Source organism: Colossoma macropomum, unplaced genomic scaffold, assembly GCF_904425465.1.
Source record: "Colossoma macropomum unplaced genomic scaffold, Colossoma_macropomum, whole genome shotgun sequence".
NCBI classification, from domain to species: domain Eukaryota; kingdom Metazoa; phylum Chordata; class Actinopteri; order Characiformes; family Serrasalmidae; genus Colossoma; species Colossoma macropomum.
Window position 1 is genome coordinate 32,722,217 of NW_023494785.1, and position 20,967 is coordinate 32,743,183.

General features: G+C 40.0%; 1 protein-coding gene across 1 annotated transcript; it reads right to left on the minus strand.

Moving 5' to 3' along the window:
• Window positions 1-37: 37 nt before the first annotated feature.
• On the minus strand, window positions 38-20,967 carry nlrc3 (NLR family, CARD domain containing 3). Its single transcript, XM_036591160.1, has 19 exons — window positions 20,793-20,967; window positions 13,413-13,600; window positions 13,037-13,297; window positions 10,681-12,469; window positions 10,259-10,345; window positions 8,768-8,851; window positions 8,473-8,556; window positions 7,818-7,901; window positions 7,618-7,701; window positions 7,109-7,192; window positions 6,948-7,031; window positions 6,742-6,825; window positions 6,329-6,412; window positions 5,111-5,194; window positions 4,075-4,158; window positions 3,468-3,551; window positions 1,715-1,798; window positions 1,532-1,615; window positions 38-281 (listed from the first exon to the last, which is right to left on the minus strand). The coding sequence occupies exons 2-19, from the start codon at window positions 13,504-13,506 to the stop codon at window positions 191-193; spliced, it is 3,414 nt and encodes a 1,137-aa protein (XP_036447053.1). The 5' UTR covers window positions 13,507-13,600; window positions 20,793-20,967; the 3' UTR covers window positions 38-190.

The following is a 20,967-nucleotide window of genomic DNA, read 5'->3' on the forward strand; positions in this document are numbered from 1 at the left end:
TGAGATGCTGCATTTCAGTTTTGTTTTATTATGACAAAGTCGAACAAAAAAAAAAGTTTAAGTATAACATTTTTATATAAAATAAAATATATATTATTATACAGTGAGACACTGAACTTATCCATAGCATCACCCAACTGAAGAAAGTAATAAATAATGTTAAGTGCGTGCGTGTCTGGCTGTGTGTGTCTTAGATGTCCACCACACACTCTGATGCATCTGCTCTTATGGCATCCGAAACAACCTTCGCTCCTGACTCACCGATTCCGTTACCCTGGAGACTGAGAAAAAGGAAACAAACACAAAACATATACATCACATTTCCACACACAGACCCATTTTTTCAGACTTTTTTCAGTCTGCATTTTTTCTTTAACACAGTTTAACTAATCTTTTCTCATTTTGTTGAATGGTACTTGCATTGAACTGGATGCTCTTATCCATAGCAACTTTAATCGTGTTGCAGATGTAGGTGAATGCACTGTTACGAGTCTTGCCCAAGGACTCTTATTGATGTAGTGTGGTGTGCTTGTCCTGGTGAGGAAACAAACCTAAGTCTGCTTCTTGGAGAGCATCGCTGTTTCTCACTAGGCCACACCAACCACAGATGTCACAGAGACTGTATTGACTGTATCAGCATCCCAGGGAAGAACACCAAACACTTATCATTCTACATGTCTTTGTTGAAGATCAACTTATTAGCACTGCTGGCCCAAAGACGTAGTAGGCAGTATATTACAATGATGAATCAATAATCAGGCTGAAGCCCAGCTGTAAGTTGGTTTAGAATCTGTGATTGTATCCCTCTTGTTCAAATACAGCTATTATGAGTCACATAGATGCTAAGGATTAACTAGAATGAACAATTTATTTATCACAATCCATTTTGTTTATTACAATTTATCACTGTTTTTCTACAAAGAGTGGAAGTGGCCTGGTAGGTACCCCGCTCAGCTGCTGGACCCGGAACCAGCTCAAAAGGACATTACTTACATAATTGAGATGATTCCTCAAACTGGCCATGCCTCTGTGATATACCAGCCTCTTATCATAAATTTTGCACTGAGCATTTTTCTTGTTGTCTGATAAAGTGTTCCAACATGTGATTTGCTTCCAATAGTTTGTGCACCAACATGTGTGAGGCATCTTTGCTCTTTTAGCTTCAGTGGTCACTTAGAAAGTGATGTAGGTTGTTGCGCTCTCAGGTGAGGTGATGTGGATGCCTAGCTTGAATTTATGGTGCATTCAACCAAACCAGCTGTAATTTGTTTATTTTTAGCCTTCTCTGTATGCTAAAGAGATAATCGAATACTAATGTAATAAACAATTCCTCAAGTATTCAAGTATACAGGCTAGCCTTACTAATCAGTATAGCACCCCAAGAGAAATTTCAGTCCATCTAGCGGGGAATGTGGTCAGGTGCATTACCACAGGGCTCCTGGCACAGCATGTGGCACAGCTTGGATTTGATGAGCGCTAGGACATCTCCACTTTTGCCTCAGCAATTTAATCAACATTAACAGATACTTACTTGATATAAGTGAGTTGGTGGTTTCCTCTTAACGCAGTGGCGATGAAGATAGCTCCATCCATTCCTAAAGAGTTCTCCTGAAGACTACATGGGAATATGGTCATATTTAAAAAAAACGCTCATTCTGTGAAAAGCTTGTAAAATGAGAACCACTCATAAACACTCATAAAGCAACGCACTCACTTTAAACTTCTCAAACTCCTGTTGGTTTTCAGTGCACTGGAGAGAGCCTTGGCCCCAGCCATTCCAATGGAGTTGCCACGGAGGCTGAGAACATGATGTGATTCACTTCAAATTATGCACACAAATTATGACTCATATACACTCACAGATGTCTTTTTTAGAAACACCTTGTAGCTCCACCTTACTGATGTATAGTTAGAAACTGTAGTCCATCTGATGCACAGTTTGTGTTAGCCATCCTGTAGTTTCTGACCACAGAGCTGCTCTTGGCTGGATATTTTTGGGTGAACTCTTAACCTAGCAGTTACACTGACACATAAACCCCCCTCAACAGCACACACACTGCCACACCACTGCCATGTCAGTGTCACTGCTGTGCTGAGAATGACCCACCACCCAAATAAGATCAGATCAACAGGGATCTTGTGGTCAAAAATCTGTTCATTACCAATGGGGTAGAGGGTTGCAAGAGATGGGCTACAGTCTGTAACTGTACACCTACAGTCAAACCCAGAATTATTGGCACCCTTCATGAAAATTCAATTTTACTTGAAAACAGATTTCAAAAAAGATTTACACCCTATTATTAGTAGTTGGTAAAGCCTGTTCTGGCAAGAATAACAGCACTGAGCCACTTTCTGTAATGTTTAACAAGGTTGGAGAACACTTGTTGAGGGATCTTGGACCACTCATTTCCACACATTTCCACATCCTTGATGTTCTTTGATCATTTGCACGTGGACTGCCCTCTTTAATACACCACAGGTTTTCAATTGGGTTCAAATCTGAAGACTGCAAAGCCCACTGCAAAACTTTTATTCTGTGTTCCTGCAACCTTTTCTGTGTGGATTTCGATGTGTGTTCAGGGTCATTATCTTGCTGAAAGGTCCACTTAGACATGTTTCAGCCTTCTGGTAGAAGCAGACACATTTTAGACTAAAATCTCCTGGTTTTGTAGAATTCATTATGCCTTTAAATTTCACACGAGCTCCTGGACCACCAACAGCAAAACAGCCGCAAAGCATCAATAATCAACCACCATATTTGAAAATTGGCATCAGATGCATTTCACTGTATGCAGTTCCTGTTTTTGCCAGACATGATGATAGTGTGCATGACCAAAAAATTCAATTAGTCTCAGGTTGTCTCATCTGACCACATTTCATAAGTAGTTTCAATGACATTGACAAGTTCAGGCATTGCAGTTTGTTTCTTGCTTTTAGGAAAGGCTTCTTTCGTGGAACACTTCCAAAATGCTTCTGGTGATGGAGGTGGTGCCTGATAGTGGATTTTGAAATTTGATTTTGAGAAACTGAACTGTGCAGTGAAAGTCTGATATTCAGGTTCCTCTTTGTCTCTCTTACCACCCTCCACACACACAATGTGTGGGATGCTCATGCATCATCTTCCTGAAATTTTTTTTTTACTGTTCTAATAATGTTTTTTATTATCACCCTGATTGTACTTAATAGTAATTTGAACTGACTGCTAATTCATATATTTTTGTGGAACATTTGAATCATTATATGTTTTGTTTATTTTTATGTGATTGTTTCTGTCCAATTTCTTCATGGGTGCCAATAATTATGTAGATGGCTGTATACAGTGGATCTGTCAGGCAGATGGAGCTTATAAAGTGGCTGTGGGTGAAAGTACAATGTAGGCGTTTCTAATACTCTGGATGGAGAGTGTATCAAAGAAGGAAAATGACAGAAAAGGAGAAAGAAAGAACGAACAAGAGAGATTGACTCACTCCAGTGTGTGGAGAGTTTGGTTGACCATTAGAGCTTCAGCCAAGGCCACAGCTCCAGCTTTACCCGCCGATACACCCTGAAGACTGCGCACACATACACACACACACGTTTCCAAAAATGGTTCGATCGAAGGTTCGATTGCATCTACACAATTGCACCTCATATGTATACATGCATATATATATATATATATATATATACACACACACACACATACATACATATATATGTTTGGGAACCACTGACTTAACGCAACAAAACATAACTACATTCCCTAATTAAAGGCACTGAAGACACGACACTGAGGGTACAATACCAATAATAAATCATTTAAGGAGGATATACAGTGTCACTGATACAGAGCACCGCTCTTTCTTCTGAGTGAGTGTGTCAGTCTGTGAGGTACAAACCAGGTCCATGAGCTTCGTATCTAAACATTTACATCTAACATGTTAAAGGCTGTACAATAAGGTAAAACACACAGGAAGTTCAAATGAATGCCTCTGTCCGTAACCTGGCCTATTTACTGACAGTGCTGCTTTCCAGCAGACCACATACTGCACTCATAACTGTGTGCATGCATGAGCACATGTGTCTTAAACTTACTAGAGCACTGCGAGAGACGAGTTATCCTTTAGAGCGCCAGCCAGTGAGACAACACCATCATCACCCAGAGCATTTTCCTGCAGACTACAAACACACATATATGAATACAGAGTAACAGCAACTATCAACAGTACACAAACACACAATACAGACAGCATATAGTGTAGGAGACTGATAATAGAGTAACATTAGGCAATATCATCTAGATATAGTGCACCAGTGCTGGTAGAGGTATAAAATGACTGATTTAGAGATTTAGACAACACTAAACAGTCAAACTGAGAGAAGTGCATACAGTAACTTACTCCACTGTCTAAGACAGCAACAGTGTCGGGCAAAAGCAGTAAGAAAACTATTTAAAACTATTTATCTTGGCAGTAAGTGTACTTCTGCCAGTACAAACACTACATAACATTAGAAGAAATATAAATAAACATAAACACAGATTAAAACAAACAAAGATTTCTTTTAATGTTCATTAATATGATGGTAGAAGAACACAGTCAGAAGAAGTTAAAGGTTTGGTTCCTGACTTCTCGCTGCACTACAATTCAGCAAACAAGATGGTCCGTGGTATACTTTACAGACTGGCCAGAACAAAACCACATTCACGTTAATCTGGCATACACTGAAAAAGCTGAGCTGAATCTGACATCATGTCTATTTTTTTATGGCTCTATTCATAACTTTACTATCCCTTTTTCTTGGTGGAAGGAACTGCCAATATTGAAGCACATTTGATATGATGTTTGGGGCTTTTTGTTTTACTTTTTTCTTTATTGTTTAGAAGTGTTGAATAAAAGCAATAAAACACTTACTGTGAATAACACCATGGCTGTAGTGATCTATGGTACTCACCTTCAGCTTGTACATTTGTACTGATTGTAAGGTTAGTGACAGCTACACACATTGTTTTCTCATATGGCTTAAGGCTTTTGCACAGTACTGTAAGTGCAAACTAACAGAGTAAAACTAATAGACTGAAAGACTGATGCAATGGAGGTGTGGTTGAAGTGTAGAAAGTGTAGGAACCCACTCCAGGAGCTGGATGCTTGTGTTGCTGTGAAGAGACTGAGCTAGAGCTTTAGCAGCACCGCCCTTCATGAAGTTCCACTGGAGACTGACCCAGAGAGAGAGAGAGAGAGAGAGAGAGAGAGAGAGAAAGTGAATCATTAATGCAGATGTAGAACGTAGAAGAATATCATTAGATTTCTGACCTTTAAAGTCGTATGCAAATGTCTGCAGTCAAATAGCATGTTTTGATGATTTTCTAAGTGAAATTAAGTTAACACATGTTCTACAGGAAACAATCTTAAACATGGCATTTACATACATATTTTAGTGCACAATTTCTATTTATTTGTAACGCTTAACATAAAAAACATAAAATGTGATTTTTTTGATTTTTTTATTTTTTTTTGCACAGGCCACATTTTATGTTTTATTTTTTCCCCCCAATATGTTAAATTCAGCAAATAAACAGTAATTGTGTATTAAGTGTGTTCTCTTTAGAGGATGTGTGAACTAATTTTCACTTAGAAAATCAACAAAACAGGTCTTTTGACCAGGGGCGCCCAAACTGTGTGTTCTGTATAACAACTAACAACACAGCAGCAGGGCTTATTCACAACAGTGCAGTGTTCAGATTACATGGGTTCCCCCAGAAGAGGCTTGGGCTCCCATAAACACAATCAAAGTCTGTGGGGGTTACAGATACACAAGACCACTGCGTCAGTTATGGCATTATACTTCTGCTCATTCTGTAGATTAAATCAAATAAAACTCTAAAAGGTCAATTTCTCCCACCTCTTTCTGTCCTGCTTCTTCTCTGACAAGACACATGTGTCACCAAGTACAACATATAAAATAAAGGCCTGTGCAATGTGAAGTTCTCCTGTTAGAGCTTATTTGTTTCTGTCCTGTGGTTCTATCTGGGTATAAAGGTATAAAGCTTTTTTCATGCTTGTGTTTGTATGCGGGTGTTAGCTGGTACATGTTGTGTTGCTTGTTATTGTTCAGTGGTCAGCTCCCACCCCACCTCACCCCATCCCATTCCTAACTGTACTGTACAACACAAAAGACTGTATTATAATGTGGGGCTCTATATTATACCAGACTAAATCTCAGCATGTCTTGAATAGATCCCTCTAAAAGCCAGAGTGTAACCTGAACACTGCATTAATGGGTGATATTCAGAAAGCAGCGCACTAAAAAGACCAGTCTTAAGACAAGACAACATGGATGTAAGACTCACTGTAGAGATCTGAGTGCTCTGTTGGCTTTCACTGCCCCAGCGATGGCTGTCACTCCCTCGTCATGGAGAAGATTAGCAGTGAGACTGAAACAGACACACACACACACACACACACGCACACACACGCACACACACACACACACACACGCACACACACACACATGCACACACACACACACATACACACGCACACAGACACAAACACACACAGACAGATGGTTTCAGATATGGAGTCAGACTCATTGCACAGAGCTGATAAAGCATCTGCAGCACTGACCACAAAATCTCCCTCCAGCAGTGCTGCTCATTCCACTGAACTCGGGAAGAAGAGCCTTACCGTATTACACTGACTATTACATGGAACAGAGAGAGAGAGAGACAAACAGAGAGAGAGAGAGAGAATGAATACTCACTCTAGTTCTGTGAGTGTATTGTTCTCTTGTAAGGCTCGGGCAATGGCTTTGGCACCTTCAACTCCTATAGAGTTCTCCCGCAGGCTGTAGACACACACACACACACACACACACATGAGGATCAACAGAACGTTCCCACAATGTTTTCTTTTTAAAATGGGGACATTTGATCCCCACTAAATAAAGAAGAGAGCACACACACTCACTTCAGACTGGTCAGGCCTCTGTTGGAGCGCAGCGCCTGTGTGAGAGCCTTCATCCCTTTATCACTGACAGAGTTACTCTGCAGACTGATGGAGACACTCAGTTTACCACTGCCATCTTTAGAATGACTTATTGTAAATATGCAGTCCTGAGTGTGTGTTACCTGAGAGTGCGGAGTGTGTGGTTGACCACGAGAGCCTGTGCCAGAGCTACTGTCCCCAGATCCCCCAGATGATTACTAGACACACTGAACAATACACAAAAAAGTCACAATACAGGCACCTCACTGTGCCTCACATTTTACTACTGTTTACTACGGTATATGTAATTAGTATACGTAAATGATAATTAAAATTATAGCATTGTATCTATCTAAAAACTGAAAATTATATTTACATTTCTGTAATACTGTTACATTACATTAAATTACTGTTTTAACTCCAACCAGGGAAGAACTACTAAAGAAGAACTACTAAATGACAAAGGTTTGTAAAAGGTGTAAGTTTAGAAAATCAATTTTACGTCTTAAGTAAAGTGGGTTTCAAAGCGGATACAGGTCTCCCTCCAACCACACACACACGCGCATACATGCATGCTTGCAAAAAATGTGCACACAGACACACACACACACACACACACATACGCTCGCAAACTCTCAGGCACACTTCCTACTTGAGGTCTTGCAGAATCTGGTTCTTCTTCAGGGAGTCTGCCATTCTCTTCGCTCCATCTGGGCCAATGCTGTTCTTCTGAACACTGCAGTGCAACATGACCACATATGAAAAACAACCTGATAAGGTAATGGTAATGTAAAATAAAGGCATTTATTTATTCATTTAAATGCACTACATACAGCAGACGCACAGACTTACTTCAGAGAGGTGAGTTTCCGGTTGGACTGCAACACCTCGGCCAGTGCTCGAGCTCCCTCATCCTCTATACTGTTACTCTGAAGACTACATATACACGCACACAACAATATATGGTTACTCAGAAACTCTGTATGATCACACCAAGGACTATTTGTACCTCATAAGGTACAAAGAATCTTTCCTGTGGTGTAACATGCAGCAAAATCTACTTTCTTATTGGATATACTAGATTAAAATCAGCCAGTTTCATTATTGGACAATGCCTTTAACTATTTATTCATTAATTTCATTCAAACATTTATAGTTTGCTTGTGATATTTAGGATATTCACTTGGCTTATCTGGCATCAGCCTATTTCAATTTGTTAACTGTAGTTTAATTGTAACTATTTTTTTCCCATTCCTTTTTTAATAATGTGTACACATTTGTGAGAAATTTTTTTTCATGGTGAGGAATGCTGAGCTCATGTAGCATCCTCATTATTATTAGACAGATAAAAACACTGAATCTTTCCACATTAACATTTTCTTCCTTTAGTCATACCGTAGGACATAATCTCCCATAACGGCATACAAATGACTCTACAGAGTCACAACCAACTTAACAGGACTCACTACATGTATAATATCTGTAATGCTTCTCAGTGGAAACTCACTTAACTGACACGATGACCTGGTTCAATTTCAGGGCCTCAGCCAATACCTTTGCTCCTTTGGTGCCAATGTTGTTGCCATGGAGACTATCAATAAAAAGAGGTTAACACACAAAAAGCTTCAAAGTTAATACATTTTCCTCTTGTCTCAAGCCAATTTATAACATTATGGTTTAGTCTGAAGACGATATACAGAGACAGATGTGCAAGGATATGTACGGTCACTGTCTCTCACTCATTATTTCACTGTAACACACACACATACTCAGACACAAAATACACTGTAAAGGGGACTCACTCCAGCATGGCGAGTGTGCGATTGACCAAAAGAGCTCGACTTAGTGGCTTGATCCCCTTACTGCTAATGGAATTCTCTGCCAAACTAGAGATAGAGATAGAGAGATAGAGATAGAGAGATAGACATAGAGAGAGAGGTAGAGAGAGAGAGAGAGAGAGAGAGAGAGAGAGAAAAAACCGTCAGCAGAAAACACCAAACCAGTAACAACCATCCCACAACACGCAAACACGCAAACATACACACTCCTCAGCCAAGTTATGTCTAAACAGTGCTTCTTACCCTGCATGCATGCATATATGCAGAAAGGTATTTTATCACAAGTACGGAGACATGCAAATTAATGACTGACTATAAAGAAATTACAGAAGAAGAAGTATTTGAGAAGTAGTAAATATGACAACAAGGGCATGGCCATGGGGTGGCCTGGGGTCCTAGGGCCCTTACTTGGAAGCCCCTAGATTTCTGACAGCACGAAAGTCTTTCATTGCCATTGAAAGTGTTACAAAACATAATTTTGGGTCTCTTTTTATTTGAATAGCCCCCAATATATTATCTATAGGTGTTCAAAATATTAACAAACTATCTAATGAAAGTCAGCTGATTCTCAACAGTATTATGATTCGGCTTAGGATTAGTACCAGGGTTATGTTTAGGACCAGGGTAAGAGTTTAGATTTTGGGTTGAGGTTAAGGTTAGGGTTAGATTAATGTTTTGGGTTAGGGAAAATTAAGGTGAATTTAATAAATAAATAGTTGAATTTAAGTTAAAGGCAAGATAAGCATTTGCAGTGGGCTGTCCAAGTAAAGTATTACTGTAATTTGTGTTGCGCTCTTATAATACAAGTCAGCAGGAGTGTCTTTATTTCCACCTTAAACAAATAAAACAGACAAAGTTCTCTTTATGTCATCACCAATTTTGGGTGGATGCTATCACTATGGCAACATTTACATGGCAACATGCCGCCACTAGTCATGTATCATCAGTTTTTCACCAACTCTGCCATTTTTCAACGTCAACATGTACATATAGCATCACTCTGTGATCTCAGTATAAACTTGCTAAGTATGTAGTAAATTTGACCACTGGTAAAGAAAATAAGTTTAATAATGCAAAAAAAACAAAAAACAAAAACAATGATGCAAAAAATGGTTCAAGACCATCTTGTTTGGTCTTCAACCATTACCCCAGACATCAACGGTATGGTGAAAATACCTAGAGCCACTGGTTAAGTAGCCAATACTCGCTGTGGCATACTGTCAGCTAGACAGTTAAATGTCAGGTTTTCAATTGTGTGTTGAACTTAAAATCTCTCAAAATATGGTAACTACAATGAAAAAGCCTAGTTAGGTGTTGTCATCCTCACTATAGTGATTTTTTGGAACATAATGCTCCCAAACCCTGCCTTCCACCTGTAATCAGCCACCCCCCAACTGAAATTCTGGTTACACCATCAATAGGAAAGTGTGTGTGCGAGTTGCTGTATGTCTATACCTCAGGGACTGAATACGGCAGTCTTTGGCACTCAGTAAACTCCCCAGAAGCTCCATTGTATCATCCTTAAATTCACTATTTTCCATCCTGAAACACAAACATACAGTCAAACCTACAAATTGTTATTAACGGTTCTCTTACCTTCATGTTATTGTGGTTAGATTGTGCCCAAGAACACACTGTACTAGTATTAGCTCTAAAAATAAGCACACTGTATCAAGTCTGGTGTGAAACTGTCTTAGTCCCCTCATGTCTCAACTCCAACCCACAGTGTCTGAGGGTTCACAGGGGAGTGCAAGTGTGAAAACATGAATGGCTGGCTTCCACATGAAAAGTTCGTTGAGAGGTTACTCGTTAACTACTGTACAGCAGACTTGCTTGTCTTACTTGTAAGTAGTTCATGTCATTAGTGTGAGCGTTACCGTAGCTTGCTGCAGTACAGGAGCTGTGGGAGGAGTCTCTTGAGGGAAGCAGAGTCTAGGCAGTTTGACAGGTGTGTCTCATGAACACAAGCATCTGACACCTGCAGCAGGTATGCCAGCACTGCACACACTCCACCCTTCAGCTTTCCCCGCAGCCTACAGCCAATTAGGTCCTCCTCCACTGACCGTATCCACTCCCCCTGCTGCAGCTCTGCCAGGCAGGCCACTGTGGCAATGCTGCGCATGCTAACCGCCTCGCCACCTGACCCTGCCACAGTGTTCTGAAGTAGGGTCGTCGCCATGGTGCGTTGGGTCACCTGCTCCTCACGGCCAACTCCCAAAGCTCCACCCAGCAGAGCTCCCGCTGCTGAAGACAACAGTCCAGACAGGAAACGCATGAAGAGGTCCAGGTTACCGTTTGCAGCACCGTTGCTTTTCTGCAAGGCAGCACGATAATGACTGGGGAAGCCAATACGGGGCCATGAGACACCACTTTCAGAGAACAGATCAAACATTCCTCGTCGAGAAGATGTGTAGTAGTAGAGTGCACCAAGAAACTCTTGCACAGAGGTATGTACAAACCGCCATGATACACATTCTGATGACCAGCTCTGCTCACGCTGGAGGACTCGGTGTCCCAGAGTTCCCAGCGGTGGTGGGACATCGACACCATATGTTCGTAACTCAGCTTCACTAAATGTATGACGGCGACGTAACAGGCTGTAGAAGGCCATGCGACCTAGAGTGGCCAATGGTTTTCGGATGCTTCCACTGGAAGGATCTGCAGAAGTGAGGTGCGGCCAGCAATAATTAGCATATATTTCTGTCAGGGTCCGTGGAAGAGGCACATCCTCCAACTCTGCCCCTACAAGGCGGGACAGTGTTGTTGTGACAATGCGACAGATGCCAGGTACCGAACACAGGATTAGCAAAGGCTTCTGGCAACTCAGGTGATCCCACACCTGGTGAGGAGTGTCCTCTGATGTACGTGAGCGAGGAGCAGATGGAGTGGATGACCGAGAAGGCGTGTGAGAGTTTTCCTGAGAGTGTGTGCGGGAGTTTGTAAGGTAATCCTGGATGTGTGTGTGTGCAAAAGGCTGGACTTCAGACACACGGTCCACCAGTCCTGCGGGTACTTTTGACCCCACGCCAGGTCTTGACAGAAGCCAGAGAGTCACCCCTGGCAAAAGATTGCCCCTGACAATATTTGTGATGAGGTCTGACACCAGTAGCTCACGACGAGGGTCGGAGGTAGCTGGTGCTTCTGAGAAATCCAGAGCGGTACGGAATTCTTCCAACCCATCGAAGATCAGCAGTACTTTACAGATGCCACCATTCAAAATCACATCAACATTATCATATGGAATGATTGACCGAAGCATTCTCTCAACCGAAAGCCGATCAAAAATGCTCAGTTCCCAGCAGGCAACAGGAATCACCAAGCTCAGATCTGGGTATATCTCCCCTGAACTCCATAGACGGACAAACTGGTGAACTAGTCGGCTCTTTCCGCTGCCGGCCACACCTACTGTCAGTGTCACCCGAGGGGCAGTGCTGACCCTCGTCAGTGGAGCAAGGAGTCTATCCAGTCCCAGTGGACGACCATGCAAAGGTGCTGTCCCTCTGTTGACCGACACTTGAATGAGATCATGCTCTCTTTGCTGCAGGTCAGACACCCCCTCAACCAGTAATAGGGCTGGGCCAGGGCTATGATTGGTAACTTGGTGGGTGTGGCTTTCAGTGTCTACTCGCTTCAGGAGGACAGCCTTATGTTGCTGAACAACAGAATCTAAGAAGACAGAGGGACAAAGGGAAAAAAGGACCGAAATTAAGAAAAAAATATGAAAAGGTATGCATCAGTGCTTCTATGTTTTGCAAGTGATGCAAAAGTAACAAGTAACACAGGGAACATATGTTCATGTTTTGTCAAAAGCTTGCTGCACTGAAAACTAGTAAGCATAAGAGGCTTATGTAGAAGCTTACACCCCACTGTGCAAATTATATGCCTAAATCACCACACACTTACCTCAAACCACTTTAAGTTATGTAATCTCAAATAGACCAGCTTATGTGGCCTCTGATACTATATTGTTCTATTGTATTGTTCACTGTAAAAATGTACAGAAGTATGCCCTTTGGCTAAAAATATTTGCAGCAGCCTTCTTCAAGCCTGACATCTATATGAACGTTTGTCTACAACTTGTTAGTGATATTAGCCTCACAGTTCCAGTGCCAAACTACAGAAGCAAGCTTTGGACATCAAATAGGTCTTGGCTGGTCCTCAGTTTTCCATCAGAACCCTGGCTCAAGCTGAGTTGACTTGATTTTTGAAAAATTCCCAAATCCACGCACTCACCATGCAGAGTTACGAGGTTGTACTCATCAGGATGTGAATTCTGCAGGTAAGCCTGGAGGGCGGAGCCTTGTGGATCACTGATGCGCAGGAGCTCGACCAGTGTGTGCACTTTATCCTCTAAAGACCCCCTGCCCTGAATCATGCTTGCGTCCTCTGCACTCAGCTGCTCTGACTTCCTCATGTGGTTGACCACATCCATCAATAACGAGACAGAGACAAAACGCTGCAACGATTTCTGATGCCTGTGCAGCCAACCAGCATCTGATAAAGGAACACAGAAACACAGAAAACCGATACCAATCCCAGAATTTCAGCAATTATACCTGAACTGACATTCTTAATAGAGACAGGGTAAGCGGGGAGTGTGTGTGTTTACCCTCCATCTTCTTGCGAGTTTCTGATTTTGGAGAAGTGGATTTGAGATCCATGTAGCAGTCCTCCTGCCAAGGAATTTGTAAGTTCCTCTCCATCCCAGAGTGTATACTGTATGTCCTGTATGTCCGTGAGTGTACTTTTCCAAGCTGCTACTTGTTCACCAAGATGTGTCCCTTTTGGTCCATCTCTCTGTTTGAAAGCAAGAAAATGCATCGGTGTCAGAGGGGAAGATGCAGCATGAGACTAATTTTCAGTGCGGTAGCAGTCATTTAACCAGCCCAGGGGACAATACATATGTGTAGATAAATTCTGCAAATTAATGAATAGCCTAAATATCATTAAAAAATCACTTAACAATTAGTATAGATAAATAATATCTAACAGCAAAATAACTAAAATTAATAAACTAATTCTAAATAGTAGTGAAGCAACATGGCAACACACAAAAAGCATTCTTGTAGCAGAACATTTAGACAGTCAAATGGGCACAGCTGGAAAGTGCTATTAATCAAGGCAAATACACTACAATAAAGACAGCCAAAGGAAAGTCTGAGATGTGGCAGTCATTTTAATTTGTGACCACTGCAGATGAAAATCAGCTTTCTGAATGTGCAGGCGGGAGCGGGACAAAATGTTTTAGGTTGGAGATGGAAATGGGACAAATGGTGCAGAATGTCTATGGAAGCAGGCAGAAGTGTGATTAAAAAATCTGTCCCAAGCAGACCTCTACCCTCAGGCACCTCTAGGCCTTCAGAGAAGTCCAAATTATTTCTTTGAAACAATCCAAAATTTTTAGTTTAATTTAACAGAATTATGCCTGTTGTATTTACATTCTGCAAGTTCTATAGTCATTCTCTCATTTTATTGTTAAGTTTTGTTGTGACAGTAGAGAAAAACGATCAAGGTTTTATTTCCAGTGGGTGGGACCAATTTTATGAGGTTCTGGAAGTCCTAGATTTGTCTTTGACTGGGTGTACAAGTGGCAGCAGCTCTATGCCAGTGTTCTTTATTGAAGGAATCACAGTGAAACTGTTAGGTAAAATACATAATAATAAGAACCCATTTTGGTGCTGTATAGAAACATACACAACACACAACACATTCTCCCTCAATCTGAAGAACCATTTCACCGTGCAAAGAACCATTTAAGTAAGCAAATGGTTTTATATAGAACTCATGGTTCTAAATAGAACCTTTCTTTTTACTGAAGAATTTTTGCAGAACCATCTTTAAGTGTGTATAAGCCCTACAGCACTTTAGAAAATTCACAAAATGAAGCTGTTTCATGTCTCTAGACTTGCTGACCATGCTTTGCTGCACTTTCTGCCATGAAAGCCCATTTTTGCTCTCAGACGACCGTACACAAACACACACATGCATGGCTGGAGGACAGAGGAAATTAAAAGGCGTGTAAGAGCTAGACAGAGGAGACCTTGCAAACCTCATAACCCACATGCAGCAACAAACACTCAGTTTCTATGGTAACGACACGCAATATTCGAAAACAAACACGTCCACATTAAGGTGACATTAAATTTGTTTTAGTAGTAGACAGTATACAGTCATATGTCAAGGTTTGAACGCTTCTAGTCAAATTACATTTTGTTGATTTTATAAGTGAACACATCCTCAACAGAGAACACACTTAAATGAAACCTTTTTTTTGTGCTTATGTCAGTGGACAATTTCTAGTTATTTGCTGAGTTTAATATATTGGGGAAAAAACCCCATAAAATGCACCACATTTTATGTTTTATTTTTTTTCCCTAATATGTTAAATTTAACAAATAACTAGTAAATGTGTATTAAAATGTGCAGAAGTGTGTTCTCTGTAGAAAATTTGTTCACTTATTTTCACAATAATCAACAAAACAAGTTCATTTTGTGTGAACATTCCTAATACTGACTTTATTTGAATTACATTTGATCGGTTTCTGTAAAAACACTTCAACATTAATGTCAACATTATCAACATTCCAGAGATCACTCTGCCTCAGAGATTTATTAATATAATATCCACTTTTTGAGAGCTGATGTCAACACACTCAGTGGCTACTTTATACCTTGTAGCTCCACCTTGTTGGAGTACAGTTAGGGACTTTAGCTCATCTGTTGATGCTCAGTTTGTGTTAGCAATACTATTAGTCCCCTTCACTAATGGTCAGACTACAGTTTCTGACTACAGAGCTGCCCTTGACTGGATATTTTTGGGTGGTGGACCACTCTCAACCTAGCAGCGATGCTGTGGTGTGTAAAAACTCATAAACTGACCACTGATGAATGGAGGGTGACTGAGTCTGTAACTGTACATCTATATTAGTATGGTTTCTAACAAAGTAGCAAAGCCAGTATAAAGCAGTATCAACGGTGCTGTTTGAGCCCCCACAGCCATCCGTGGCTGGGAGTCCAACATAGCACAATTGGCCTAGCTCTCTCTGGGTGGATAGGGTGGTCCTCCAACCCCCCACCAACACCCATGTCCATCATGGTTGCATTAGCGGCAGTTTGAAAAGATGTGGTGGAGGAAACTCATGCTAGCCTTCACCCTGCCAGCACTGGTAGTGTCATGCTGGGAGGACCTAACTAGGAGGTGGAGTGGAGTTTACATCAGTGAGGGCATTGTAACCTGTGGTCACCAACCCTCCTCCTGGAGATCCACTTTCCTGCAGAGTTTAGTTCCAACCTGCATCAAAAATGCATTCAAAAATTCCTTCTTACCTAACTCTAATGTATCTGATCCAGCCAATCAAGGACTTCTGAGGGAGTTAATTAGCTGGAACAGGTGTGACAGATTGTAGTTGGAACTAGACTCTGCAGGAAAGCAGATCTCAGGACCATCGTTGGTAACCACTAATCTAAACTGTTTCTCTGTTGCTCATGACTCTCAACTTCAGCTCCTGTGTTGATTCATGCTGGATCTACTAAGACGGTGTGTTGCAGTTTTGTTAGTTACTCAGTACTTTGGTAGTTTTTTGACCTGCTACTTTTGTACTTCTACTTAAGTTGTTATTTTTGGTAACTTGTACTACATTTTTTCACAGACGTAACAATCAAGCCCAGATCATCAAGTTATTCGCCACTGGGTACAAATATTTGGTGGGCCCCTACATGGCTAAATTTTTCTGAGTGGTCAGGGACATCAAAGCAGGTTACATGAGGGCTGAGCACCACCAAAGTGGCAGCATACTAACCGCAGTGTTGGACAGGTCGCTGCAATAAATGCATTATTTTTCCAATCAAGACAAAATAACAGCAAGATTACACATACATTACCAAGAGCACAGGTTAACATAAACCCAGCAACCAATGCTACACTTCCCTATAAAGCATGCATCCACTCTTGAAAAGCACATTTACCCAATACAGACGACAAAAAATCAGACAGCTGAAATGTACGAAATAAATATAGAAAAAAAAGCTGCAAACTTAAATAAAAACCATCAAGAATCCAAAGCTAAAGAATACTGTCATGTCAGGCATGGAAATTTTTATTATTATTATTTACATCTATTATTTTTATTATTATTATTTACATCTTACTTACTTATTATTTATATTTTTTGCAAGGAAGTAGAAAGGTTCAGCTCACTGCTGACAAGGTAGCTTTTGGGGGCTGAGATTTTATATTTGGTTTTGGAAATGGGCTTCCTACTCTGTGAACTACTAACCTCGCTCATGATTTATACAGACTGGTGTAGTAACAGAATATATCACTGTTGTCAGAACAAAACCTTGTATCTCAAAAATGGTAACTTTACAGGAGAACGAAAAAACTTTCTTTACTTTTAATGTAAGTCAATGGAGCCAGACTTTTTTTAAAAGTCACTTTGAGCCTTTTTTTGGTCAATTCATCATAAAATTTACACAAAATGTAAAGGGCAACAGGCACTTTCAAATTATGCCAAAACTGAAAAATGACATAAATTGTGATATTAGGTTTATTCCGACAGCAGCAATATATAAAATTCTGCATGCGTTACATTATCAAGATGCAAACAAAAGGAATTAATTTGTTACAGCTACAGAAATGATTGATAAAATGATTTAGATAAAAGTAAAACCTTTTTAATCCCATACTGATCGCACAGTGTGTTAAAAAAGCTTATATTTTCTTAAAATCTTCAGTGTAGGCTTTTCTAACTAAAAAACACTAACTAAATAAATAAATAAATAAAAAACATTTAAAAACTCATAGTAATACTTAAACATATATGAAACCTCACATTTCAAGGATTTATGATTAAGCTATAATTAAGAGGTCATCATAATTTAAAACTGCTCAAGTAGATGTGAGTGGAAAAAGGAAAATCACCTGAGTTCATGCCTTAAAACATATATTTCATGGATTCCAGCGATTACTCAATGGTTAAATAATAATAACCATAATGTTTTTTCAAAATATCTGCATAATGAAATGGTTAAAATGTAAACTGTCATTCTAAGAGTTTTTTTTTGTGAAATGCTCGGTTCTAGAGAAACTTACTGAGTCTGAATCGTTCACAGTGGTGATGATAGAAACCAGACATCTGAATTGTTTAATGCTTCTAAATGCTTCCCTCACAGAAAGTTATTACGTTGCACGGTTATGAAGATGCTGCCTGATGTCTGAGACACTGCTTTACGAAAGTTTTGAGGTAAGGATTAGGCCTAAAACCTATTTTTTAAAGCCATTGATGGTAGAGGGGTACATGCAAGGCATCTGAGGCTAAATGTGACCCCTGGTTCCTATCAGTACCACTGTAAATATCTAAGTTGGCAGGTTTCTGTACAATTAATGACTTTGTGTACATCTCAATGACTAAAGACTAAATTATAGGGAAATTTTGAAAAACTGGAATTCCCCTTTAGGAATAATTAAGGGAGTCGGTTTCTAAATTCAAGGCCCCATAAACAGTGTCCAATATGCATAAGCAATACAGGTCCCTGCATATACATGATATCTCCGTAATCAACTGCTGGTAAAAAAGCAGCAGAAACAAGTTTCATTTTAGTTCTAAAATATAAATAACACTTCTTCCTAAAATAAAATCCCAGTTGTATCTTCAATTTGCAAAATATGAGGCTTAAATGTCAAATAATTCTCTAACACAATACCAAGACATTTGTCTGTAGACACATTTTTATCCACATTTTTAAGAGGTGGTCAGTAATCTGTATTTTAAAGTAATCTTTCTGGTCCTGCTTTTATAATTTAAGATGAAGCATAAATAATCCCTATCATCCCTATGATGGTAAACTATGAGCTGAGACTGTTCTGTGTCCCTCTTTTTGTCACTCTGGCTCTTTATGTCCAGTGAAATTATGTGCTGTCCTTGTCAGAACAGGTCATTTCAGAAGGCGACTCAGAGGCTCAACTTCCTCTGACATGTCACTGAAAGTGACATCATGTCAGGCCGTATGTTTAAAAGCCACTTTGTGAAAAAAGACATAACTAATGTATTACCGCTGGTTATCTTTTGAAAAAGACAGTGCTGTGTAGTGCTATACACAGCTGTGTGCAAAAGTGTGAACACGCCCTGGTCAATTTTAAAATCAACAACATGTCATTTGACCAGGGGTGCACAAACCTTTGCACATGGCTGTATAGAGTGTTGCTTTCAAACTTTTGGACAATGGACAATAATATGTTTATTAAAGTAAAACTGAAGACTCTGAGTAAAGACTCTCAGCAGCAGTGGAACTAACTGAGTCTTGTTTTGCCGCTGAAGATTCTACACCTGATCGAGACGCTTCTGAAGGCTGGATGAGCTGAATCATCTGTGCTCAGTTAGGAGTCTGTGAATTATTAAAAGCTGCTCAGCGTGACAGTTATCAACAAAGACTGTGAAGGCTTTTCCCCTAAAACATGTTACAATAAGAGGACAGCGCTGCGAACCAGCGCACAAAACTTCTGAGGTTAAATTAGATAAATGTGTCAATAAACAACCTTGTGTTTTGTAAAGTACTTTTAAAAGCTCTTGTCTCTAGACCTTTGGCCTGTGGTGTAGATTAGAAAGGATACACTACAGCACAGGGAGAGATAGTGACAGAGAGAGAGAGAGAGAGAGGGAGAGAGAGAGAGAGAGAGAGAGCACTTCCTTTTTTTCCTAATTTATTTCTTTGCAACCATTTATAATTTTAAGCTTTATTTTAAGCTTATTTAGGTGAAAATCTAATTTTAGAAACTAATTAAATAACTAATTAAATACATTCTTACAAAGTTATAACAACAACAACAACAACAACAACAACAATACTACTACTACTACTACTTCTAATAATAATAACAACACATTTATACAGCATCTTTCTTTTGGCTCTTTTTTTAACCCCTCCCCCTTAGGCGACAAGAAAAATTATTATTATAATTTGGATTTAATAGCAGAGTAATATGATATACCACAGGCTGTGATGCAGTTAAGTACCCTACCTATCCGCTGACCACGCCACCTCTCAACCCCACAAGGACAGACAGAACAATCTCCCTCCTTCTTACTCCACCCAAAGTGTTCACAGAGGGCTCAACATCACACAGGACAGATAAGACAGACTGACAGACAGACAGACAGATAAGATGCAGCCAATAGACAGATTATTACTGTTATTTTACTGTTATTATACTACTTAACACACCTATACTAGGGCTGGCCTGAGCAGCATTTAACAGGCTTGGTATTTAGCAGGTATTCAAACACTCAAATTCACAAAATCACTCAAAAAAAAATAATACTTTAATTTCATAATTAACCATGATTGTAATTCTGCTCGTTACTGCAGCTTGTTATATGCAGTAGGAGGCAGCAGTATATTAACAGTCAGGCTGAGGTGCTGCTGCTCGCCTGCCATAACAGAATCAGTGATTGTAGCCCTCTTGATCCAATACAGCTCTAATGAGTCGCTAGTATCATTTGTATAACATTTATGAGCCACATATGTAGAGGCTATAGTGTATAACGAACCAGAATTGTAGTTTTATTTCTTACCATCACGGTTTTAATGTAGATTTATGTTTATTTGGATTCATTTTAGTTTGATGTTTATTTTATCATGCTGTTTTGTTAGAAGCGTTCACCATTTGTAATCGCAGAAAGCAGCAATATAGCACCTTTCCTCTACTTAAGAGTACAATAAGGCTACAGGGTAGACAGCATAAACAAGGCATACATTTGCATTGAACTATAATAACACGATGTTAAAGTGGCTGTTTGATTTCTGACGTTTCCTTTTACTCTAACAATTTCATAACATTGAGTCAGAGCGAGCTTAGCACTGTTTAAAGGTCAGGGGAGTCCAGCAGAGCGATCAAAACCTCACCGTTAAGCCTCTGTACTATACACGTTATAACCTCTAACACACAGACATACACACATACACACACTGCCAGCAAGTTTATCACTCCTACCTCGTCAGATGCTGGCTGTTGAATGTTAGCTCATCAGTAGGCCTTCACTCTTTACAGTGATGCTTCCAGACTCAGGGTCAGCGGTTCTGTGGGACGTGGTCCATCGTGCATCTCTGTCATTTCTCTTCTGCTCTCTCTTTCTGCACTCCAGACAGCACACGCTTCTTTTCTTCTC